The sequence below is a fragment of the Dermacentor variabilis genome, chromosome 4 (assembly GCF_050947875.1).
Source record: "Dermacentor variabilis isolate Ectoservices chromosome 4, ASM5094787v1, whole genome shotgun sequence".
Taxonomy (NCBI): Eukaryota; Metazoa; Arthropoda; class Arachnida; order Ixodida; family Ixodidae; genus Dermacentor; species Dermacentor variabilis.
Window position 1 is genome coordinate 4426600 of NC_134571.1, and position 20307 is coordinate 4446906.

Sequence of the window (20307 nt, forward strand, 5' to 3'; positions counted from 1 at the left end):
AACGTCATGCGACGGCTCTTAGGAGAATACAAGGGCTCAGAACTAGAACTACTCGAGCACCTAAAACGCACCTACACCGGCGCTGCCCAGACATCTTCACGCGTTATGAGAGAATACCAAGGACAGGATAACTCGAGCTTGGACGCCCCCATCACCTTCTCAGAGCTCTACGCCGCGGCACAAACCTTCAAAAAGAACCCGGCTCCTGGACCCGACCAAATCATCAACGCAATGCAGCGCAACCTTAGTGACGTAGCCCTACAGCACTTAGTCGACTTCTTCAACGAACAGATCTGGCGACCGGACGGAAGTCTACCGCGAGAATGGAAGGAGGCAGACATCGTGCTTATACCAAAACCGGGCAAGCCGCGCGAGCTCAACCATCTCAGGCCCATATCGCTCACGTCTTGCATGGGCAAGCTCTTTGAACGAGTAATTCTATCCCGACTCGAAGCCCACATCGAACGAAACTCACTCTTCCCTGAATCCATGTTCGGTTTCTGCAGAGGAATCTGTGCACAGGACGTCTTTCTTCTATTAAGAGATGAGGTGCTCGATCTTCCTCCGGGCAGTATGGACATAATCCTGCTAGCACTCGACGTCCATAAGGCATTTGATAACATATCACACACTACAATATTAGACGGACTACGAGATGTCGGGTGTGGAGAAAGAGTATTTCATTACGTTCAAGACTTCCTGAGCAGCCGCTCCGCGAAAATAGGACTGGGTTCAGCACGTTCTGCCCTGTATCGCCTACCAGATAAGGGCACCCCTCAAGGATCCATATTGTCACCACTTCTGTTTAACATCGGCTTACGTAGAATGGCCCTGGACTTACAGAAGAACCGGGACCTTGGCTGCCCCATGTATGCAGACGACATTACCCTCTGGGCCTGCAAAGGGTCCTACGGAAACCGACAGCACACGCTTCAACAGGCCATCAACACCATTGAAAGCTATATGAGGCGAGCAGGCACGAGGTGCGCTCCAGCGAAATCGGAGTGCATTCATATTAGGCCTAGACATACCCAAGCGACCAGGGCTCCTGATCTGCAGCTCACCTTGGAGGGAGAGCCCATCAAGAGGGCAGCCCACCTGCGCGTAGTGGGAACGTGCATTCAAGAAACGGGCGGCGTTAGCATAGCGCTCTCCAATCTCAGACGCAATGTTCGGAGCGTAACCGGGCTTATTAGCAGAGTCGCACGCAGCAGAGAAGGCATGACCGAAGCAGACACCTTGCAACTAGTAAACGCCTTCGTCATTAGTCGTCTAACGTATGCCCTGCCTTTCCAAACAACGCGGCGTAACGACATCGAACATGCGGATATGCTCATAAGAATCGCCTGTAAAGCAGCACTCGGCCTGCCTGAAAGCACAAGCACGATCCGACTGAACGAATTGGGAATGAACACTTTCGAGGAATATGCAGCAGCCACACTAATGGCGCAGCGTCAACGGCTAAACACGACACCTCAGGGACGCTCGGTTTTACAAAGACTTCACTATCCATTGGCACCACAATATTGCGGCGACGAAACAATACCACTGCCATCTGAAATCCGAGAGCGGATCCACGTGGCGCCAATCCCCCGTCACATGCACCCAGTCCATCATGCGGCACGGAGACGCGCGTGGGCAGCCACCTTACTAAGGCGGCGAAGCGATCCAGACGAAGCGATGACTTTACAGACGCGAATTCGTATCAGAGGAATACAGGCACCCTCAATACATTTGCAGCAGTCGTCACTAGCCAAGGCCGAACAACCGCAGCAGCATCCATACACACGAAATCGGTTGCAACGGCCGAAGCTGTGGCCATAGCCCTGGCCATACGCGCCGCGGAAGCTAAAGGCCAATCGGCCTACGTGCTGACAGACTCGCAGGACACCTGCCGCCTCTTCCTTGGGGGGGCTTTACCGGGCTGCGTCTTCCGCATCCTAGGAACGGAACTCACCCTGGATCATTGCGTAACCTGGTGCCCGGCGCACACAGGGATAGCGGGGCACCAACGGGCGGACCGCTTGGCTCGAGGGATGACAGGCCGAGCCGCGGGCCACAGCGCCCGAGAGAACACCTCGACACCCGGTGCGCCAAGAGAAATCCTCGAATTACAACGGCTAAGTAGGCGAACCAAAGCCCTTCCTCACCCAGACGTAGACAGAAGGCAAGCACGGGACTGGCGTCGCCTGCAAACAAACACTTCCCCACATTTATACAGGCTACACAAAATGTAACCAGACAAATACAGCAACACATGCCCGTGGTGCGAAGGAACACCGACATTGGAACACATAACATTCCAGTGCTCGTTACGTCCGGCGGCTGCCACCTCGCGGCTGCTAGACAACACTCTACATAACTGGTCGTGGGAGGCGCGACTCGCGGAAGTGGAATCGGGAAGCCAACTGGCGACCCTTGACCAGGCCCGGCTCTCTCTCTCTGGGTGACATGTCCGCTTGCAAATACGTCACTTCACCCAAAGTTGATGGTGATGACAAAATTTATTTATTAAGGGATGGCGCGAAGGCCTATACTGGGGAATAGGAAGAGGAGGGGGGAGGCATATTCAAAGCCTAGAAGCTGCGCGTCCTTGGCGAAAGCCAAGAGCGAGTCCAGAATGACCCTGTCGGAATCCATCGAGTCAGTTGCCGGACTAATTAAAAAACGCGAGACATCGAAGCGCGATAAACTAGTTTCAGCAACAAAGAAGAAACCAGTCTAAGTGTATGAACGAATGAATCCGTCCAGCCGTGCACTCGAAAATACCCGTAGAAATATTAAACCCAGACCAGAGGTCACGTGGAAGATCGATGATGCTGACCGCTATTTGCGTTTATAATGATAAAAACAATAAGCTTGCTAATAAAAAGTACAATATACAATTAGCAATGATAATTTTGTACTCTTCTTTATGTAATAAAAATGCTTCGGCGATTGTGGAAGAAAGTTTATAAGATGAAATTGCGCTTATTGCGGAGCCTCTAGCGGGAAATATTGAAACTAACGCGGGCATCCCTTGAGTGCTTCTACTATGCTCGTTTTATTAGCGTAGGCGCGCGGTCGATTTTTTCGTCCTCTGTGGCCATTTGTTGATCTGGAGAGTGTGCGGGGCCTAGCGTCGGCGCAACTCAAAGAAGCCGTCGGCGACAAACCTCCCAGACGACGCACGCTAATCTGGCGCCATCTCGTAGTCCACCCTGACTGCACTACGTTTTTTCTTCTCACACTTTAGCCATACCCTCTTCCCCTTTCCACCTGGCGCCTCATCTCTCTCGCCGCTTTTTTCATCCCCCGGTTGCGTGCCGCGTTCGCTCAATTAAGCCAGGAACGCCTACGCTTGCCACAGGAACGTGGCTCTGAAACGCTTCTGCGGCAAAACTGTACAACGTTTCCCCTACGAAAAGGGAGTCTTCCGTGCAGCGTCTATTAAGCTTTCCAGGTAGGACTGCAGCGTTGCTTACTTTTGTAGCCATTTACATCATTAAACTCACAGGATATGGAAGCAAGATATGTCGAAGTCATCATAGTCAACCATAGAAACTATACATAAAGGAATACAAAAGGCTTGCGTTCCGCCTCAGTACGTGATCTGCTTGGGTCCTGCCGAAAAATACGAGTAGAGATTAGATTTTTGGGTACGAATTCACTTGCGTCTTCGAGTATGAAGCTCTCGAATAACGTGCGGCGCATACAGGCGGAATAGGCAGTCGTCATGAAATTGCCGGCTCTTGTAGGTTGCAACATTGTCAAGTATTTCCTTTGAAATGCAGTGGTGAGTTCAATCCCATGAGCGTGCCCGTTTTCTTCCATTTTATCACACCAGCTAGGAAGCCATGCAAAACTGTTAACGCTAAATCCAAAGAAAACCGCTAGTACGCTATTTGAACAACTCACCTTCCTTCTCTGTGCATAGATACTCTAGATCTGATAATTTGCAGCGTTTGCACAAAAGCCTGCCGTGCGCCATATTAAATATATTTACATTCGCTATATTTAAGACACTCCATTTAATATGGCTCTCAGTACAGCTAAGTAAACGTCTTGGCTAGATGCAGGGCACGGTAGTGACTCCTATGAAAATAAGTGCGACTGAGGTTCAGGGCAGTGCAAGGTAAGACTTAACACTAAAGGCAAATACTAAGTCGACGTCGAATGTTTAAATACCATTCCAGAAACCTCGTAACGCTTGTTTCGTGCCAAGAAGACTTCGTTAACAACAAAGTTGCATCTGAAGGGTCCGGATACCTTTTCCGAAATTCAAATCTCCCGCCACCCAACGGGGGGAATGGTGACGTTGTATACGCCATCACCACCCTATGCTGCCGTCGGTGAGTAAAACTGGGCCCGACAGACAGCGGTACCGAGCCAAGACAGAGTGGCGGATTCGCCGCTGCAGCTGCTTTTTGATGAAGTGGAGTAGACCGCTCGGGCATCCCGCGACATCACATGGAAGATGAATTCTCGTGCTACTTGTAGTTTGTGCGAGTTTCGCGAGCCACTAACATCAGCGCAAGATTATGCGATCAGGAAAGTACTGAAACACGAAGGCGCAGGCGGCGCAGAGTCGAGCGAAAACAAAACCTTTCGTCCGCCTGCGTCGTTGTCAACGGTAATGTCAATGCGTTTTTTTTTTTTCTGAAAATGAAAGAAGTGGACAAGTAGCATTTTCTTTCATGTTATAATTCAATACGAGGATGCCTTTTGCAACAAGTTGTTGAGTACTAGCGACAGAATTTATCTGAGGAGTACTTTCGTCATCGGGCAAGTGCTTGAATGTCCCAGGGGAGTCCCTAATCATGTCCTCCATTTACCTCAATTTCTTCATTATTAAGGTTCTGTTAGCGATGATATTGACGCTTTAGAGATTCTAGAGCACTAATCTATCACTTTAGCTTGACTTAGTATTTGCCTTTAGTGTCGCTTTAAAGTCAACACGCTAAACACGCTTCGACAGGGCTTTTGTGAACGGATGCATCATGTAAAAAGCAAATGTCAACGGTTTTGAACAGGATACGTAATCGCTTGCAAAGCTGTCGCTGTCAGTATGCATGCGTAGATAGATGATGCTTCTTGACAGCCGTTTCAGTTTTAAACCCTTTCCTGTCTTACGGAGCAATGACGGTTTCCAGAGGGAAAGTTTAGCGTTTGGAGAGGATGGCTTCAGTGAAACTCTCTCTGTCATGTGCAGACAAGTGGCAACTACCTGCTCGCCACGTTCCGGTGCCAGGCGAACACATCGAGGCTCGAGGTCAAGATTCGCACCATCGAAGGGCAGCAGGGCGTTTTGCGTGCCTACGTCATTCCGCAGTTGCAGCCAAAGTGCTGCCAACTGCGCCAGTACCAGATACGGCCACTCTCGCTGCACCGGCGAGCGCACTCCGTCGATGACCAGGACAGGTGCCCATTCAGTTCTGTTGACTTCCACGTTATATTAAGGCGACAGCGATAAGGGCCCCGTGTCGCAAAAAAATCCGGTGTCGGCGTCCGGCGCCGACCGTCTTGTGAGTGAAAAATCGTTCCTAACCACGCATTACGAACCATGCGAGCCCTCTGCGTGGCGCAGAGACGTTGCTGAACTAACTAATTTCTCAAAGTAAAATGCTTAAAAAAAAGTCATGGCTCTGCCCGAAAGGCGAAGCGCCGATTGCGATAGCGAATTAGTAGATAGCAATACGAAGTATGGATAGTAGATTTATCGGCCGTGTAAACACCTAAAGATTCGCTTACTGACTAAATTAACAATGATATAATATGTGAGCGCGACTGAACAATGACTTAGAAAGAAACAGACACAGAGACAGCGCTGTCTTTGTGTGTCGTTTTTTTTTCAAGAACTCGTTCAGTCGCGCTTACACATTCTATCGTGGATTCAAACCGACTAACCCGCCAACGTGTTTTGACTAAATTAACAAGCACGGTGTCAGGCGCGCACTAGTAAACATGAATACATTTGGCTCGATGAGCGCGGAAACTCTCTCTTAAAATATTGGAGTGAGGAATCGCGGCACGAGAAGCAATCTAATTGACCTTGATGTCTCTCTCGCTCCAACGCAAACGAACGTCGATAGCATAGCGCATATGAAGCTACCGGCACTACGCGCACCCTGCAGAAATCGCAGATCGCAGAAGAACGCCCCGCCACCCGCGCCTCACACCATGCCTCTTGCGCGACAGGAGAGGGCGCACTATCCGCGCTCGCACGCGGGAGGTTCGCTGGCTCAACCTCGCACGCTTTCACTCGCACGTAGAGCATACGGCGCCCTTAGACTTTGTGCGGAACCTCACGGCGACGGCAGAAATGCGTCTTTATTTTCACATAATGGCTATCGCAATAAAATCATAAAGTACGATTCACACAAACCCACACACATGATAGCGTAGGATTATAATTTGAATATACGAGAAAACATAATTTTTTTTTATTATGCAGAAGAAGGTCCCCTAGGAGTACCTCAGACTAGCATCGCCGTCAATCACACAAAAAGGCGGAAAAGAAGAAATAAGAAAGCTCGCCGTGAAATTGGCTACATATACATGCATGGCGGCAGATGAAAGATAAAGTGGTTAGAAATTGAGGATCGAGCAGTTAAATAGAGAACAAACAGGTGTGTATGCGGTTACAAGAACGCACCTTAGAGACTTAAGATAGGCACCAACGATTTATAGTTATATTTGAGAAGGGTGCAACAGGACTTGCCCTCCCTTTGTTTCCGAGTAAGTCGGAATGCTGACACATAATGGAGCCAAATGAGAAAGAGTGAATTCAAAGTGTTAACATGTTTGGTTTATGAGGGGAAAGAAAACTTCCCTGGGCGTAACATATTTAGGGACGGTAAAAAATGCAAGGAATCAAGATTTAGTGAAATGCCTAAATGCTGATAATAGGGGTTTCGGGAGTGATGCCGAAATTATCCTGTTAGGTGACATGAATGCAGGATCTAAACCGTAATACCGATAACTGCGGGAAGTTTATACTAGATCGCTACGAGCAACTTAACCTCGCTATTGTAAATATGGGACCTAAGTGTCATGGCCAGATCACATTGGAAGTAGGAAATAGGCAATCCGTAATTGATTATTTATTTATTTATTTATTTATTTATTCAATATATCTTACAGGCCCGAAAAGGGCATTGGGTAAGCGGTGCTTCACAAAATGTATCAATTCTAAACAGCATAAAGTTATAGAAATAATAAAAAAAGAACACTGTTAAAGATTGCACACAAAAAAAGTGTACGATAGTATTACCAAGCACGAGAATCACTGTAATCACTGAAAGTTCTGTTATAACGCACAGAAACATGGCGAGAAATAAAATGCATGTAAATCGGTAATTAATAAAATGGGTGTTAAGCTGGTGACGAAATTTTTCTTTGTTACGTTCAGCTACCGTGATATCGGGAAGGTCATTCCACAAGCGGATAACGCGTGGTAGCACACACGAGTTAGGGGTGTCTATTTTGCCATATTGCACGTGAAGGAAACATGATTATGTAATCTTCGTGATAGGAATGAAGAGGCTTGCAATGTTATCGGTAATAAACTCGATTCGTGCACGTACTTATGAAACAAGGAGGGCTATATCACGATGAATGTTCAAAGGAAAAAAAAGAACTGTGTTTAAAGGAATCAGTGAGAGCAAGAAACGTTGAGATATCTAGAGCATGGTGACTCCTCGTGCATCGATAATGGTTTGGAAAAAGTCAAGTAGTGATTTAGAGAGGAGAGCGAGCAGAATCGATTAACGTTTTAAGGAATTTTAGGCGTTAAGCATTACTATGTCTACCCAACAAGAAATTAATCCGTCCATAATGCAAGGCGAATGCAATGGCTCACAACCCCCTAAACAATGGCTCATACCCCTACGCTAGGGTTTTTGGGATCGGACCATGAGTGTTTTGCCTAGGCATATACAGCTTCACTGTAAAAAGAATGAACACCTTTCTGCTAGAGACCGAGACGATCATGAGGCGTACTAACAAATTATAGTTTATTGAATATGCCCAGTAAGTGCTGGCTGACAAGCAATAAATCGAAGTTACACAAAAAGCAGAAGCAAAAACTGATGTGTGTCCATACAGATCCCAACAAAAAACGCAGCCATGCTGACAAGATTCTCCTAGTGTCTTTGCATCTATAGCTTACATAATTTCTCTAGGCAGCCGATCTCCACAGAATGCTAGTTTCTTCTTCTAGAATGCACTCTCGATATCTGAGCGTGCATTGTAGAGGAAGGAGCTAGCATTCTGTGCAGGCTGCCTAAAGAAATTATGGAAGCGGTAGATCTAAAAATGCTGGGAGAATCTTGTCAGCATGGGCTCCGTTAGAAATAGATACATTTCCTGTCAGGAAACCCACATTAAGTTTTGCTTCTCCTTTTTGTGCATGTTTGGTTTATTGCTTGGCAGCCAGCATTTACTCGGCGTGTACATTAAACTTTTGTATGTTGTATCCTCTCGGTTTTCTTATTCGTCCTATGTTTTCTCTATTGCCGTTTGCAGCCAGGCTATTCTTTATTTTTTTAGACTGCAACAAGTCACTTTAATGACCCTGATGATACTGCTCTGTACCTTATAATATCTTTTACTTGGCCAATGTAGCAGGAATGTATAGTGTGAAGCGGTAAGAACAGGGTACGCTAACTTCTAATTAAAAGGTTTATTATGAAAATGCAGTGATCTATAAAGGTTACCAGAAAGTAGTACAGCAATAAAACCTGACAAAAATTTGTGCTTGATGAAAGCAAACATAAAAGATGGGAAGTGAGAAAATACATATAGATATACAAGTCCAGGAAATAAATATATTGGAATCACCAAGTGCACACGTGGCTACCTTCCAAGAAACCCTTGTTTTTCCAATGGCATGGAACTGGAAGAATGTGCTTGCATAAGCAAGCTGTCAGTCTGTCAATTGGAATAACAACAGTGTTTCTTGAAAGGTGCTGGCATACAGGATTCGCAAATGTAATGATTTTTTTCCTGCACTTGGAATTTTTCTGTATTTTCTTTCTGTAGCATTTTTATTTATGTTTGGTTGCATAAAGCACCAATTTTTATCCAGCCTACAAAGATGTCTTTCTTTTTCTGGGGAAAACAAATGGAAGGCGGGAGATGGCAATTCAAGACGATGAGCAAAACGAGAACAAGGGGAAAGCAGGAGCCAACGTCTCGACAAGTGGACCTTGAAGAAGACTTGTCAAAACGTTGGCTCCTGCTTTCACCTTGTTCTCGTTTTGCTCATCGTCTCTTTTTGTCTGGTAATTTGTATAACTCGCCACATTTTTACAATGAACCTCAGATGAAATTGAGTGCTCAGCCATCTCTAGTGTCATCCTGTTGATACTGCTTCATGCTATGCACCCTTGCAACATTTGCGTGCGTGTGCGCGTGTGCGTGTGCGTGTGCGTGTGCGCGTGTGCGTGTGTGTGTGCGTGCGCGTGTGTGCGTGCGCGTGTGTGCGTGCGCGTGTGCGTGTGTGCGTGTGTGCGTGTGTGCGTGTGTGCGTGTGTGCGTGTGTGCGTGTGTGCGTGTGTGCGTGTGTGCGTGTGTGCGTGTGTGCGTGTGTGCGTGTGTGCGTGTGTGCGTGTGTGCGTGTGCGCGTGTGTGCGTGTGTGCGTGTGCGCGTGTGTGCGTGTGTGCGTGTGTGCGTGTGTGCGTGTGCGCGTGTGTGCGTGTGCGCGTGTGTGCGTGTGTGCGTGTGTGCGTGTGTGCGTGTGCGTGTGCGTGTGTGCGTGTGTGCGTGTGCGTGTGTGCGTGTGTGCGTGTGTGCGTGTGCGTGTGTGCGTGTGTGCGTGTGTGTGTGCGTGTGCGTGTGCGTGTGCGCGTGTGTGCGCGTGCGCGTGCGCGTGCGCGTGTGCGCGCGCGCGGATTTGGATGTGAAATCAGGGCCCTTGGGCAGAAGTATGATTCTTCTCCTGTGCATTCTCGTCAATTCATTAACTATAGTGCAACAGAAATACGATGGACAAGAACAAAGTGAACACACAGAACGCTTCGTTCTTATCTATCTGTTGCGCTTTAGTTATTGATGAATACACACCAACTCGTCCAGTTTTCAGTTGTTATGCCGGGCTTACAAGCCCGCTTGTGTCCTGGAATATATGCATGGCTATGTATCCTGTAATTTAATTTCTGGCAATGTGCTTGCAGGTCCTGATTTCCCGACTATCTCGTGTGATGTGCAGGCCTGGACAGTTTCTGGTGAATCCATGCAGGTGTGCAGGGTGTTGTGCAGGGTGTAATCCGCACTACAAGGGCCACTTTGATTGCTTTCAGTTCAGCTTTTTCTAGGTGTAGGATGACCTGGAATGGTACTAACTTATATGGGGTTTACTTTTATGCAGTGTCATAGTATTGTCACACTGCTATTGCCACATCAGTGTACTATGTGTACCTGATGTTTGCTTGCATCTTCATGATTAACAACCTCCTCTGTGTGTTTGGCAGTTGCATATAGTCTCCTGGCCTAATTGTTTGCCCCCATATTGCACGGTATGGGCCTGTTGTGTTCCAAGTTCAGGTGCTCCCGAGGTTGTTTCTGAAGGGAGAGGAGGTCCTCTTTGCATCTCATATGCTAGCTGGCATAGTGTCTTGGGGCCAGGTTCTGAGCTCTTTAGGCAAGGAATTTGTGCTGCAGGCTGCAACTATACTCTGTCTAGGTGCTTGTTCGTTTGCTCTTTCTCATAGAGGTCTTCAAGCATGGTAAAGTCGGAAAGACCTGTTATTACCCGATGCCTGTATTCGATTAGTTGTCTTTTTTGTGTGCTGCTGGTAATTCATACCGTACCATACCTTGGACACAAGCACAGCGTCTACGATTTTCCATAGTATCCACTCGCCCACCCCCCATGATTTCAAGGTTGTTCTTTTCACTAGGTGTAGAATTTGCGTCCAGGCATGGCATAATTGTTTCACCCACGTGCTGGCTCTGCCTTCATGGTCTTATACTAGCTGAGCATTTGTGTATGTTGACTTGCGGGTATGTTTCTCCAGCTACTGGGAGCAAAATGTGCAATCTGGAGCAGTTCTTGATCCTAGTCTTTTTTCCGACGTCGATGCAAGCTGACTTATCAGAAAGCGAGAGACCAGACTGGCAAAGAAAGTCTGCAGTGTTGTCGAGGGCGTGTTGCATCATTCTTGATTTCTGTATAAGATAGCTTTCCCATAGACTGTAGTACACCATAGGCTGTAGTATTTCATGTAGTGTGCCTGTGTGGTTGGTGTGGATGGGCAAATGTACCTCCAACTCTCACCTGGAATTATCTGTCTTTCAAAAAGTTACTGTTCAACTTAAGTGCTCCACCAGAAATGTTTTTGCTCATCGTTCATCTTATTAGAGTAGCATGAGGTACTGCTGTTAGAAGCTTCTTCACTCTCTTTATTCTTTCATAAGCGGTATTACACAATGTCCTGCAATAAATTTTCTGCTGTTTATGGCCCACTCATATCAGTGAGAAGGGAGAAGTCTTGAAAAAGGTCTTGTTTGTGCTATGGGTGCGACGTAGTACGAGCATTCATGTCTTATATTTATACATCTGTAGAACCAGCTTCCTGACAGAGAACTTGCTATACTTGATTATGCTTACTTGTGCAGTGCTGTTGATGCAATGAATGTCTACACAATCGAATTATCACGAAAGATAGTTGTTTTACAATTGTGCCCTTTGGTTTCGATTGGTGTTGAATTTTGCATAAGCATGCCCCTCTATGCAATAGTATTTGGAAGTTTATGGTTTCAATAAAAGGTGATGAACTAAATCTAAGTTCAAGAGCTTTGTTTTACCTATGACTCACACTGAAAGGCGACTTCCATTGCTGGCAAATCAACCCCTCGCCTTGTGTTAGCAGCAGAATGCTATAGCCACAGTGGCAGGTGAATAAATTGACAATATTTTTGTCTATAGATATATTTTTCTCGCCTGTATGTAAAATTTGTGATAAGTTTATCATTGCAAAAAATCAGTTTGTGGTCCTTTCTTGAATAAACCACATATTGTGTATAGTTGAAATGCAGAAATTTGTTCTAAAATACTCAGGTGATATGTTCTTGCAAGTAGCGTGGTATTTATTTCATTACTTATAAAGAGTAATCACAGCGGATATCGTTATATGGGTTTGCACACTAATATATGTGATCACAGCCTTATTAGTAACCTATAAGGCTTGAATGTTTCTCCACATTTGATCAGCTGTGAACGTGCAAGAACTGCTTGTACTTCGATTAAAAGTTTCACAGGAAGCGATGCAACTGACTGACTTCACTGCACAGTTTTGATTTACTTTTCTTTAACGTGTCGTTTTCTACTGTTTTATCCCCACAAGAACAGGCTGTTTGCCTGCTTTTAGCATTGTTGCACGAGTTTTACATGACGGTGCAGGAGGGTACGTTGTCACTGTGCCACTATAGCGAGCGAATAATTTACTTAATTTACTAGCTGTATATTTAATTACCTTTCGAAGCAAATGTTAATACAGGTGCAGTAAGATACAAAGTCCGCAACACAGTCAATGTTTATTGGTTTATATGCAAGAAAAAAAAATTCTCCAGAGAAGAGTTGCAACTTAACGTGCATGTATCGAAAACAAATTAACGACGCTGTTTATTGAAGCCACGGAATTATTGCTATCGTAGAAAATTCATTACCATAGCCTACACTTTTGCTCTGTCAAATTTAATAGGTGAGGTGCACCTTCCAAGACGCATGGGGAAATTCACGCTTGAAAACCGACAAGAAAATGCAACTGAACGGTACCGCGTTCAGCACAACGTCGAAACTTCGGGTACTTTGCTGTCTCATTTGCCCTTGCCGAGGGTGAAATATTTCAAGCTGCACCGTAAGCGCGATTTTTGCATGCTACTCAACAAAAGAAAATTGTGACGACCTCGTCGTCTGATGGGGATCGAACACCTAATACTGTCAACTCGCAAAGGCGTACAAAGCAAACGTGAAAATGCACTTCATTTGCTGTGTAGCGTGTCAACAGACGCATAGAAATCGGAGAATGGAATCTGCGGTACAAGTTGTTTTATTCTCCCTTACGCACCGAATTGGGCAATCCACGTCTCCGCGCATTGCACTCGTCACGGAGGAAGGAAACTAAGGAGAGGCCCTACCCCCTCCGCGCGCTGGGAGAAAAGTGTGGCGGAAATGACGTAGTAGGTTCTCATTTTTGTGCTGCTTTTTTATTTTTTTTGCTGTATGGCCACGCCTTTTGGGCCACAATGGCGGCGTTGTTATGGTTTTGAGCGCTCACACGTGTTGCTCTGGTAGGTTTCGTGCCGTGGCAAAGGCGCTGTGTGGGTGGGTTTGCGTTAGTCACCGTGTCTTGTTGCGCTGTGTTACCTGCACCGTGCTCTGCCGGATGTTGCGCGAGCGCGCGCGCTCCGCGCGCGATACCACACGCAGCGCGGCGTGGTTTCACGAAAGATGTAAACAAGGGAGGAGGGTGGCCCAAAAGGCGGAGCATCGCCATGAGCAACGCCAACTTCCGGCTTCACTTTTGCTTCACAAAGAGTGACGTCAGGGCCTCTCCTTAGTTTCCTTCCTCCGTGGCACTCGTTGTGTGAGACGCCATTTTCCAAATCAAACCGGCGAAATAGCTCCATGATAGCTCTCTGCGCAATTTCGACGGAAAATCGCAGCGATCGCAGCGACGGTGCGACTGTGCGACCAACCGGTTTGTCGCAGCGGAATATTGGGGGGTCGGCACTGCGACTGCGATTTTTTTCGCAAACGACGGCAATCGCACTTACGGTGCGACGAAAATCGCACCATGTGAAACCGGCTTATCGCCACATTTTCCCCATCGTTTGGCGCCACGAAAATTTTTTGTTCATAACGCGTGTTCATAGTATTTGCATCGCTCTCGGTTGGTGTTGGCGTTTGTGTTTGGGGCCATCATTTCTTTAAAAGAACGCGTTTATACTAAATAATATTGGTTGAACATAGCAAACTTTCGGCAATGTTGTCCACTTTTCACTGCTGCATCTGTATTGTAATCAAGATTAATGCCTTTTTGCACAATGAAAAGTTATGACAACGGCGTCTTTTTACTATATAAAAAGGAGTATACGCAAGGCGAAGTGTGTTTCCTCGCGAAGTGCGAGTAACTAGCGAAGTGAACAAGAGATGGCATCGCCGGCACTTGCGTCGCGCTAGTGGATATCTCTGGCGCGTGCAGTGGTATCGGTGATATTCGGCCGTTCCTCAGCAAGCCGAGTCGGGCTGAGTCACTTGCGTTTCACGAGATGGCGATAACGTGGCCGAGAACGTGCGCGCATGACCACTAGTAGGTCGCGTATGTTGTCTCAAGGAAGAAAAGAGCGGTGGCGCCAACATACACTGACTCATTCCATTTTTCGAGGACACGCATCCTAGCTATTGAAACAGACAACGGCTTGTACGCAGTAGACGACCGAAGCGAGAAGCGTTTTCGACGAAATAATCATGCGCTTTGGGCTAGCTGCTTTGTTTTTACTGTGGAGGAAAACTGTTTTGCTTTACCGCGAACCTAACGTTCAGCGCCTTCATTTCAGTTTATTAGGCAAAAAGTCAAGCTGGCGTCACGTTACGAAAGCAAGATAGGGCCATCAGCGCCATTTTATTCGCGTCGCGTCTACGTCACGCATCGAAGAAAATGGCGCAACGTCCAGAATAGCGTCCCTGCCCGCTGCACGCGAGGAATGCTGGGATGCGCGACCAGCCCAGCTCGGCGCTCAGTGCAAAAAAAATGCGAACGGAGCTATACACAAGGCAGCACCGCTGGAGCGCTCGCGACTGTGCCAGACTCGCCACCGTGAGGTCGCGGAGCTCGCCGCGAGCGTGCGCGTTACGTCGGAGTATAGCTTCGGCCTTATTAACCTTCGTTCCTCATAAGTGAATTGAATTCTGTGGTTTTGCGTGCTAGAACCACCATTCGGCTAGGAGACATGCCGTAGTGAGACTCCGAATTCATTTTGACCATAAGGGGTCTTTAATTTGCCTCCTATGCATGGGACACAGGCGTCTTTTGCATTTGGCCCCATCGAAATGCGCCCGCCGCGGCTTCGATGAAATAGTAATAACATTCACCATGCTCACCAGTGATCACCTCGTGATTAGCAGCGCTGCGCCATAGGCGCTAAGCCACCGTCCGCGGCGGGTAACACCTCGTCACTGTGCAGTTTATTGGGGTGGGATATACTAACAGAACTTTAATATTAAAAGTAATACAAGTAATGAACTCCTCCATAAATTGTTGTTTTCCAGGATGCGATGCAGTTCCTAGAATGTCGGGTGCGTTGGCCGCGTGTCGAAAGAAATTCGGGTTTGGGCAGATGTATGTCGACACCTGGCGGCTTTCTGATAGAATGTCTCGTTGGAAGTTAGTGCGCCCACTGGTAGGTGGCGGTAATTGCACAGTAGCTTTAAGTAGCTTTTGCACGGAATTGCACGGTAATTCCACAGAATGACAATGGGCAGGAAGCTTGAGATTTTGTGTCGAATGGACGTGATTTTCGGGGGTCCGTGGCGCCGACAAAATCACAAGTTTCGTGCATGCTTTGAGCTTGCTTCTGTTTTTGATTTGCAGATTTTTTTTTGCCTTTAAATAGTAACTGGGTGGTTTTCTATTTCTTTATTTTTCTCTTCTTTTTTGTGTCTCGTATTTCGTATGCTCGGGTATGTTTCGTGTACATTAGACATTGCGGGATGGTTAGAGCGTCCTTTCGCGCCAAGTGCTTCAACACGTGCAGCTGAGTGGGACGTTCAGTGTTTGTAGCCTTTCATTGATAGCGTGGAGGTGCCAAGACTAATAGCTATTAGTGGTTTTACTGTGTGTGTTTTGGTAGGAATGTGAGAGCGTAGCCGCGTGGTTGAGAGCGCGTGCGAGAGCGTGTCATACCTTGGGTCTCCGCGGCATTGATTGCTTTTGATACAGGGGTGAGAGTTGCTTTGCGACATTTTGAGGATTTGGATCCTGTGCGTATCGGTTTTTGCTAAAAGGCACGTGCTCTGCATTATTATAGTATTTGTATCAGGAAAAGCCGTGCAATACATGGCAAGAAAGCCGGCAAAGCAGGCAGTGCTCGGGGGGGGGGGGGGGGGAGTCCCTCAAGGCAGATGAAGGGACGGATGAGAATGGAGAGGGAATGGAGTGAACCGGCACACACTGTGATGTCGATACTAGGCTGCAGAAAATCGAGGCTTTCCAGGAAGAGCTTGTCAAACAGGTGGAAGAGCTCAAAAATGGGCTAAATAGGGAGCGTGATGCACGGAAGGCACTTGAAAAAAGACTTGAAGCAGCCGAGGAAAACCTGAACATGGCCGCCATTGAGAGCGAGAATGTGCGTGACAATGGAACGCAGTCCCCCGACGTGAAAGGAGAGGGAGTGCTAGCAAAGTACGTGGAATGAGTGAACCGTGGTGAAGGGTTAGCTGGAAAGAGCGGCACCTACCTTGAGGCCGCCACGCGGTAAAAGCAGGAGCGCATGGGTCAATGGCCCTTGTCAAGTCCTAATCACGCGGAAAAGACAAAGGGAAGCAGGGAGGGGTAAGAGTGAGTGAAAGGGTGATTAGCGCCGGCTACTCAAACCTGGCTAGGTGCTCAGAAGCAATTGTGGAGAGGGTAAACGGCGATAAAAGAGTGGCGGTAGGGACATTTCCAGGGCAGACACTGGGTTGTGTCAAGGAGCGAGCAAAAGAAAAGCTCGCGGAAAATGCCCACGTGCGCAACCTTGTCATAGTAGCAGGTGGGCAAATGACGTCCTAAACAGGAAAGGGACAGGACAGACACTGGGTTCTGTCAAGGAGCGAGCAAAATAAAAGCTCGCGGAAAATGCCCACGTGCGCAACCTTGTCATAGTAGCAGGTGGGCAAATTACGTCCTAAACAGGAAAGGGACAGGACTAGCCCAGCGCTTGGCGAATGGGATGGACGGCTTGCGCGAGCTATTCCTTCAGGTGCAGATCGTGGTGTGCACTGTGCCGGAGGTGCCTGTACGTGACAGTCACGTACAAAGAGCAGCAGTGGCTGCTAATGAGGCGATATGGAAAATGAACCGAGAGAAAGGCTTCGAGGCTGTCGAAGTAAACAGGAATGTGAGAGGATGTGGTGGTTTTAAACAAAATGGTATCCACTTCCATTACAGGCTGGTACGAGAAGTGGGCTGGCGACTTGGTGGTCGCGCTGTTGCTTTGTTTAGGGGGCCCACGGGCGCTCAGCAGGACAGACACAGAGTACGCAGGAATGAAGAAAGTCCCCTAAGGGAACCTCAGAACAGCATCGCCGTCGATAACAGAAAAAGGAGCAAAGCAAGAAAGAGAGCGGGCCATGAAATAGGCTACATAAATATGCAGGGCGGCAGAAGAAACGAAAAGTGGGCAGATATTGAGGAGCAGTTAAATAGTGAACAAATAAGGGTGTATGCGGTTGCAGAAACGCACCTTAGAGACACGAAAGAGCCGCCAGTGATTGATAATTACGCTTGGGAAGGGTGCAACAGAGCTAAGTCGGAGAGAAAGGTAGGGGGAGTCGGAATGCTCGTCCATCAGGGAGCCAAATGGAAACGAGTAAATTCAAAATGTCAAGAGCATCTTTGGTTATCAGGTACAATGAGTTGGATAAAAACTTGGCTGGGCGTTACATATTTGTGGACCGGAAATAACTGCACAAAGAAGAATAAACATTTAGTGGAATGCATAAGCGCTTATATTAAGGGTTTCGGGAATGGTGCTGAAATTATCCTATTAGGACTAAATGAGAGCCCACATACAGGATTTAGATGGCTATACCCACAACAACGGGAAGTCAATGCTAGACCTTTGTGAGCAACATAACCTCGTTATCGTGAATAGAGGGCCTAAGTTTGAAGGGCATATAACGTGGGAAGTGTGAAACCGGCAATCAACTATTGATTACTGTCTTATGACTGAAGGAATTCATTATAAGTTGAGAGAAATGTTCATTGATGAGGAAGGGTATAGCAGCATAGCGAGCGACCACAAACGCATCATTTTGAAGATGGGATATGTAGTTAAGAAAGAGAACAAGGAATGCAAAATAACCAGTCCAAATTTGAACACTGAACAAATAACAAATATAGTCCCTAGACTCGATGAAGAACTTGGTAAATGGCCAAATAAAGAGTGGGAATATAGTGAGCTTCTAAGTGTAATAACGACAGAAATACGGAATGAGAAACAACATGTTCGTTGAAAAGAAAAAAAAAAGAAACCGAAGAGCTGTTGGAACAGGGAGATACGAGAAGTGATCGCTGAACGACAGAAAGCATCCCGACAGCACAGGCAGGCAGAGATGGCGCAATTGCCGCAGGATGAAGTACACAATAAATGGTAAATATACCGGGAGAAAAAGTATATGGTTCAAATACTGGTGCAAGCAAAATTAAAAGGTGAAAGTGAACGCTGGTTGTCAGAAATACGTGAGAAAAAGAAGGCAGCAGCTAGGATATATTGGAATCACGTAAAATTATTAGGCAGGAATTCAACAACAATACAACATATCCTAGACGAAGATGAAAACAGAAAGGGAGGAGAAGCGGCAATAAATTACATCCGAAAAATAACAGCCCAATCTTTCCAAGGCAATGACGAGGTTGTATTTGAAGAAAAAAAGGGCACGAAAGAGACCCAAGTGGAAAAGGAGCTGGTGCTGACAAATTTCAACTGGAAGAAAGCCGAAGAGAAAATTCCTAAGCGCACAGCCACAGGGATAGACGAGGTTCCCGTTAGGCTGATGAATGAACTAGGACCAAAAAGTACGGAAGCTCTGGTGAAAGCAGTGGAAGAAAACTTTAAAAGATAGACGAATACAGGGCAGTTCGCGACAAAGTAGAATGAAATTAATTTATCAGGGTAAGGGGGAGAAAGAAACAATTCACTCGTATAGACCATTGACCGTTACATCGGTTATATAAGGCTACCAATGCAGGCAATCAAATTAAAGCTTCAAGCATAGGCAGTGGCTAATGACATTTTGGGAGAACTTCATAATGGCTTCAGTATGGGTAGTGTTGCATCTGGGTCGCAAGCCCCAAGGGAAGCGTTGGCCTGGCGGCCTGGGGCACAACTGGAAGCATCCGAAAGTCCTGGCAAAGCATGAGTCGGCTGCTAACAGAACTTGTTTATTCTAGCATCGCAAAAGAGCGGCCGGTCAGGTCGACCGAAGTGGAGAGACGGGAGCGCACGTTACTCGACGGAAGAAATCGGAGCCTCTCTCTAGGCGTCCAGGGTCAGCTGCTTTTATACTCTCGGTGTCGAGGGCAAGAAGGAACGGCTCTGGATGGGGCGCACGTGACGGCGCCGCTCGGGCACGTTGAGACTAGAAGGTGACGCATCCGCCGGGCCGGTGCCGTTCAGACCTCCTCGCTTCACAGTTGGGGAGCTCCTCTCCCCGGCTGCCGCGCTTTGACAAGCGTGGGCACTAACATGCACACACACACACACACGAAGACACGTGGCATTGAAACATGCCTGTACGCGCTTGGCGGGGAGGTGTTGCGGCAGCGCTGAACGGGCCAAAATGTCCGCCGCTTTGAACGAAGCCCCGGCGTCCGTTGCATCCGCGCCGGCTATACCGCGCGTCGTAGGCGAAACGTAACAGACCGCCCCGCCGGGAGAAGGAGATCCCGATTGTCAGGGGACTGCATCCGCTGTCCGGAGGGATGTCGCTCGATGATGCTCATAACCGAAGTCGGTCGTCCCTCGGCGTTTCTTGACCGCAGCGCACAGAGAAGGCCTCGTTCTCACGTTCAGGTTCACACAGGACACTGCAAAGTGACTTCGGGAGAGTTGCCATTTTTGTTCTCGTTCCCAACAAGCGTTAGAACTACGCCGAAACTCAACCGCTCAATCAGCAAGCACGACACAATCCTCACTAAGCCATGCCAGGCTCTTTCCCCTTTTATACTACTGCCTAGTTCCTTACAGTAGTCTAGCAGCACTCAGAACGCGTCCACAAATTGGAAAATTGCACTAGAAAGCACGTCATGACTTTGAAACACTAAACAAAAGCAATATGTTAAAAATCCTGCCTCAGGAAGAAAAATATTACCGACGATTACGTTACTTCCTAATGCGAAATTTGAGCGCAGCAAATAAGCTGTTTCACCTTTTGGATAGATTGAGGCAAAGAAATCGAGCAACACATGTATGCGCTATCACAGAATTTTTTTTTTATTTTTCACACTTATTCCTTTAACAAAGACTCCACTAACAGTTCTTGACAGTCATGAAGGAAGCTTTGTGGTCGGAGAAATAGACTGATATATGTTCGACTTGGTACACCAATGCTTGATTCTCAA

At 47.2% G+C, this 20307-nt stretch overlaps 1 protein-coding gene across 4 annotated transcripts in view; it reads left to right on the top strand.

The window, feature by feature from the left end:
- Window positions 1-20307, top strand: part of LOC142578589 (BBSome complex member BBS7-like) — a 136939-nt gene that overhangs the window by 76955 nt on the left and 39677 nt on the right. For 3 of the 4 annotated variants that reach the window (XM_075687980.1, XM_075687981.1, XM_075687982.1), the window contains exon 14: window positions 5192-5400. The exons of the other annotated variant lie outside the window; for it this stretch is intronic. In XM_075687980.1, coding sequence (XP_075544095.1) covers window positions 5192-5400 — 209 coding nt within the window. The remainder of the gene's footprint in view (window positions 1-5191; window positions 5401-20307) is intronic. 4 annotated transcript variants of the gene reach the window in all.